The sequence below is a fragment of the Pinus tabuliformis genome, chromosome 5_2, assembly GCF_031772625.1.
Source record: "Pinus tabuliformis cultivar Carrire ecotype Pingquan chromosome 5_2, CPIR1, whole genome shotgun sequence".
Lineage (NCBI taxonomy): Eukaryota > Viridiplantae > Streptophyta > Pinopsida > Pinales > Pinaceae > Pinus > Pinus tabuliformis.
This window is the reverse complement of record NC_142306.1, coordinates 1,102,083,501-1,102,089,559: the sequence shown is the minus strand read 5'-3', so window position 1 is coordinate 1,102,089,559 and position 6,059 is coordinate 1,102,083,501. Positions and strand designations below refer to the sequence as shown.

The 6,059-nt window shown below is 37.2% G+C and overlaps 1 protein-coding gene across 1 annotated transcript; it reads right to left on the bottom strand.

Annotated features, from left to right (window-relative positions):
* Positions 1 to 513: 513 nt before the first annotated feature.
* On the bottom strand, positions 514 to 4,170 carry LOC149163085 (protein NRT1/ PTR FAMILY 5.2-like). The gene is made up of 4 exons (XM_089435933.1): positions 4,020 to 4,170; positions 3,714 to 3,931; positions 2,633 to 3,195; positions 514 to 1,459 (listed from the first exon to the last, which is right to left on the bottom strand). The coding sequence occupies exons 1-4, from the start codon at positions 4,168 to 4,170 to the stop codon at positions 514 to 516; spliced, it is 1,878 nt and encodes a 625-aa protein (XP_089292059.1).
* Between the last annotated feature and the right edge of the window lie 1,889 nt (positions 4,171 to 6,059).

Below are 6,059 nucleotides of genomic sequence, written 5' to 3'. Positions count from 1 at the left end.
CTTGGAGGATTTGACCTCATGCTATGCACCAGATAAAGGTCATCAGTGATGAGGACCTTGACGACTGCAATTGTATTTTCCCCCTTACCATTGAAACCCCACCAAGAATACCTCACAAGGAAGCCACTGCAATAGAGACCCACAATCGAAATCCAACCGCAACCGAAATGAAAGTAGAAAAGCGGAGTACAGAGAGTCAAATGCAAGAAAAGTTACCCAGCCATGTCCGCATAAAGAGTTGCCAAAATCTGACCAATTCAAACTAGTAGCTGTCGAAACACAGGACATTTCAAGGCAAAAGACTTGACCTAATCCCTAATATTCATGACGAAGTGTAAAGATCGGATACTCTGGAAACTAGCCAACATTAAACATGTAACCATAATGACAAGTACCATAATGTCAAAACAAACCCAGACTGATGATGGATGAATGCAACCAGCAGTTCTCTTATGGTAATTGAAATATATGAATACATAATAGATACAGAGACTGATGAGCGGCCGAGCGTATCTATTTACCTTGACTGTTCAGCATCAGCGTCTCCATACTCTGTTGCTTGTTTTCACATGCATGGGCTTTGGTATTCGGGGCCGGGGAAACAGATTTCACCGTTACTGCACCTTCATGGTCATGACTGTGATTGACAAATGCCTCATTGGTTTCTCTCTTGTAAACATAAAACCGAGAGACAACGAGGAAGAAAATCAGATTTAAAATGTTAAGAACAGCTAACAGGGCATAATAATAGTAAAGACGAGATGCATTCAGATTGTCCGAAACCCAATTGGCGTGGCCCTTTCTTCCAGTGATCTTAGTCGTAACAGTTAGGAGAAAACTACTGAGAAAACTCCCAATCCCTGTAGTGCTTCCAACCAATGCAGTTCCTATGCTCTGCATGCTTTCAGGGGCCTGATTATAAAAGAATTCTAATTTTCCCACTTCAAGGAAGGCTTCTGCTATGCCCATAAGCAAATACTGAGGAAGCAAGATAAAAATGGTGAGGGGAGCTACTGCTCTTGGGTTGCCTTGAAGCCCGTGTGCTTTCACAACTCTGATCCGCTTGATTTCGACTATGGTGGCCACCACCATGACTAGAATGTGGATGGCCAACCCAGTACCTATCCTCTGTAGGATTGTTATGCCTCTGGGATTACCAGTGAACCTTCTCAAAGTCCTCACTAGGATTCTGTCATACACAACCAGAAATACCAGCAATGATATCGAGACAAACGATGTGACACTGCCAGCGGGGATTTCAAAGTGAGGACCCATGTGCCTGTTCAGTCTCGTTCCCTGATTTACGAACAGTGTGTTTGCTTGGGCTATCACGGCGCTGGGCATGAACATGGCAACCCAAATGGGTACCATTTTTATCATAAGCTTCGTTTCTTCCACTTGGGTTACCGAACACAGCTTACTGGTTGAGCCATCGTGTGTTGCGGCTTTATCCAGAAATCTGAAAAGAAAAAATGAAAATTACGTTATTGTATTGTTGTTTATCTCTGAATTAAAATTTAGTTTTATAATCATATTTGGAATGCTTAGTTTCATCTTTCCAGGACGGTGCAAAATATTGTTTTTTATATCCGATTTCCTGAAATTCTATTGTCTAAAATATATCCAATTTCCTGAAATTCTATAGCCTAAAATATTGCTTCTGCGGTGGGTTTGGCGTTCATGTTGGGTGTGCAGTTGCCAAAAACAGGATCTGGTCCGGAAAAAACCGGCCAAAAGTAAAGAATCGTTAAGACATCTTAATAAGAATCAACGAGTTTGTTTTTTAGCACGGGAGTTATTTGTGGGTAAAATAAATTATTGTAAAAGGTGTTTAGCATTGATCGGGATTCGGGTTGACCAGGAAGCTTGTCGTGATTCTCTACCCTCGGGTTTCTATAAAGTAAAATATTTGCCATTGTGATAAACCTAAACCTACGTAGAAAAGTATATGCCCAGGTGTCACGCCTCATCTTTTTATTAAGTCAAAATTTTCCCAGTTACAAGTGATTAACATTATACTAAAAATTATAATAGTAACTACTAACAATGTTTAAATTTAATAACCCCATTCAGTTACCAATTCTAGAAAGACACGCTACGTTAACTTAGTTATAAATTTTTTAAATATTAAAAAATTTAACAAAAGAAAACCTTGTGTTGTAAAAATTATTAAATTGCTAATTCTAAAATATTCCATAAAATTATTGAATCACTAAAACTAAAATATACCAAAAACAGAAAAGAGATGCCAAATCAAATCATTACATTTTTGAAATAATTTATCACTTTTAAAAATAGGGAGTTGATTTTAGTGTGTTTTTTTTTTAATTTTTGGTGTTAAGATGGGGAAGAATTTGAGATGAAATTTTTATTTGTGTTATTTAAACTAGTTTTTTTAACTGTATATATAAATTAAGCACGCTTGAAAAACCATTAGACACTATTATTATGCAAAAATTACTCATCAAACTTGTGATTTCAATAAATTCTTACCAAATTTTAAAAAATTAAAAAAAAAATTTCAAAAAAATCACACTAAAACAACTTTAAATAAATAACTATTTAAATCTAGCCATCTTTGCTTTGTTACAGTAAAAAACTATTTCCATAAATGATGATGTTGAAACTCTACCTCAAACTCAGAGAGTGATGAATGGGGAATCTTCCTCGAGCAACGTACTCTTTAGGGTCCACTTCATGAAGTTTGCTGTAATCGGACGGTACATCGATTCTCCATTTACGAGCTGCTGCCACAATTACCTGCGCCATGCGACCAAATGGATTCCCTTTCTGAACCTTGTGTCTGTAAAATGGAGTGCCTATGAAGAATATTACAACAGATATGATCAATCCCGCCGTGGGAATCCCGTAACCCAAACTGAATCCAACATTCTGCTGAATATATATGAGAAGAGTTTGACCAATCAACGTCCCAATAAACACACCAAAGAGCCACCAATTGAAGAAGGAGACCTTCTGAAGCTTCTCTTTGGGATCGAATTCATCGAACTGATCTCCACCAAGGGCCGCGATGTTGGGCTGTGTACCGCCATTGGCCACAGCAAGAACGTACAAAGCAAAGTAGAAAACCCCAATCTGAAGCTTTGAAGCTTTCTCACATATGTTGGAGTCCGATTTGCAGTCTGGTGGTCTCAGAGATGGCAGTGAGACGGCTAATGTCAAAATTATCATTCCCTACATCCCTTAGGTTGTTGGTTAGATTACATATTTTTACATAGTATAAATAACATATTATATGGTTTGAGTTTATCTAAGGGCTAAGACCAAGTGAATTTTTCTCCCAAAAAATTATAGATTTAAAACCAAAAGATAGAATATCTATTTAACAGTCAAATAACTACTCAGAAATAAGTCCTGGTCACACAAACAAACAAACTCTTATACCAAATTTATGTGTGTGATTGTTAACGTCTGAGACACAGAAATGTTTTCTCAGGTACCCAAATGATCCAAACCAATTAATTTGGACCCCATAAAATGTCTGCACTAAAAATACACAAATATAAATCTGGAATAGGAAAGATTGATATCTATAAACACCATAATCTCAAAACATTAATAGAAACACCAAACGTCCACAGCTCATGAGATCTCTCAGAAACTTGAAACGATAATTTTATTCGTAGTACATTGTTGGAAACCTCATACAAACCAAAAAGACAGTGAAAGATGGAAAGCGATGAGATGCGCACCAGTATATAAATAAATGAAGACGCTGTAAATGTCCAATAGCGTCCCCAGTGAGTATCTGCAATATATGAGCCGAGGATTGGCGTGATCCAAATTGCACCAGCCCAATTATTGACATTCCTTGAGGAATTCAAAGGGCTCTCATGGAGTTTAGTTGTTAAGTAAATCACCAAATTGGACACAATACCAATGAAAACCATAGTTTCGAAGATCTCATAGCCTGTAATTAAACATCAACAATATATGTAGAATTAACATAAAGAAAACATATTAATATAAACCAGGAGAAACTAGGCATTGCATCTCACCAATAAGGAAGGAACAAGCTTTCCATCTTCCCGTCTTGGACCTGAGAACGGGCCTGCCTTTGAGGTCCACGGAGCCATCCATGGCGATTAAACCTCGAGACTCCATGCTACAGTTCCCTTGCCGTTCATATTCGTTTTCGTTTTCTGCCATTGCTCAATGCCTCAACTGTGAGCTTTTGATCCTTTCGCTGTGTTGTTAATATCTCTGGTTTAGATGTTTGGGTTCTTGATTGAATATAAGCTCTTGACAACGCATCCCTCTTTACTTGTAGTTTGAGAGTGCGTCACGCCGCAGCCGAGGGCTGATCTTCTGGACACACAACCTGACAGCTTCAGGTTATCGCGGACCGTGGACCGTGTTTTATGTTAGCCATTGGCCCATTTTGCATTAAAATTCGATATGTATATATTTATATACACTTCTATTTCCCCGATGTCCTCGATGCTAGAAGTAAACCCTCCAGCTATAAAACCTTCTCTCTTCTTTAATCTCTAATTTTTTTAATAAAACTTCCACTCCTTTTAGGGTGGTAATAAAATATTTTCCAGTTAGTATGAGGAAAGGAATATCGAAAAGATTAAATTTCTGTATATTAAATATTTTAATCTTTTATACAAATTAAAACTATTATTTTTTATAGTACATCTTAACTTACTTACCAAGTCAATCTAAACTTGTCTACTAGCCACCCCATATATATAATATAGCTATTAACCTATATAGCTACTTATCAATATAACTTGTCTACTATCATACCCAAATATATAGCAAAGTAGCATTATATAGCAAAGTAGCATTGCATTATATAGCAAAGTAGCATCTTTGTTATTGCTTTTAATTATTATATGAGTTCACTCGTGTTGAGAGAGAAGGAACTTCCCACATGTAATATCTTTTGGACATTCAATTTTTCTTCCTGAGTTGGAAGATTGGGTGCCAGATATCAAGCATACACATGGATACTTCAACCAATACATGCACATAATGTATTTATATTGGCATATGAAATTCTTCCTTGGTAGGGTCTTTTTGGATAGGTTCAACCATCAGAGAGATCTTTTCCACTCTATGAAGCACTTGCATCGCCACATGAAGGACCTAGATCAAAGGCTGGAGTGCATCGAGCAACACCTTCGCATCCCACCCTCGGCTGAAGGCACCCCAAGAAACAACAAGGATCCTATCTAGGTCACAACTATGGACTCAAACCCCTCCACCTAGTCTCCTGCTATGTTATTAATAATACATCTAAACTTCTTTACTTGCCCAATCAATTTATGCCTAACCAAATATATGATATATAACAAAGTAACATGTTAGTTTCTTTTATATTGTATTTTACATTAAATATTTTAGTGCATGTGACAATGGTTCATTGAATTTGAAATAGAATCTATTCCAAATTAGATTTGATTCTTATAGACTTCTAGAAGGGCGTCATGACATTCTACTAAAGTGGACATGAATTTCCTCTTTTTTTGTATTTTTAAACGATTATTGTAAGTCTCTACAAGATTTTTCTTGTCTGTTAGGGTTTTGTGTTGTTCAAATGGGTTGCTTGCAAATTGTGGGCAGTCATTTCATTGTAAAATTAGGCTACCAGAAAGAATGTAAATCAGGCCGAGAGGCTTCAGGCCCTGAGAGGCTGCAGCATGTAATCTTATTTGTTTTAACCAAAATTCCCTATGCATTCATAATCCACAAGTGTTTATTATGTGCATATAGTGTGTCTGAATTCTTTGTGTGTGTTTGTTTTAAGTCTACAAACCCTATCGAATTATCGTGGTTACCATGTTTTAGGAAGACAGATTGAGAGACAAATAGAGAGTGGCAAGTCATTTGAGATGTTAAGCTTTGTCCAATTTGGGCATGGACAGAGGGACTATATCCCTGTAGTGTGGCAAGAGATTCAAATATGGGATCTTGATAGGGTGAAAATCCCATGAAGGCAAAGTTAAAGAACTAGGCATGTGTGTCGAATTGGCCATTCAGATCAAAGCATAGTGAAGTGGGTGTAAATTCCCGATGTCGCCGAATGG

Excerpts from the sequence above, each read along its gene's own strand:
- LOC149163085 (XM_089435933.1), bottom strand. The coding sequence starts at position 4,170 with ATGGCAGAAAACGAAAACGAATATGAACGGCAAGGGAACTGTAGCATG. Across the intron at positions 3,932-4,019 it reads AGCTTGTTCCTTCCTTATTG|GCTATGAGATCTTCGAAACT; the intron begins GTGAGATGCAAT and ends GTTTAATTACAG. Across the intron at positions 3,196-3,713 it reads CTTCATTTATTTATATACTG|GGAATGATAATTTTGACATT; the intron begins GTGCGCATCTCA and ends TAAGGGATGTAG.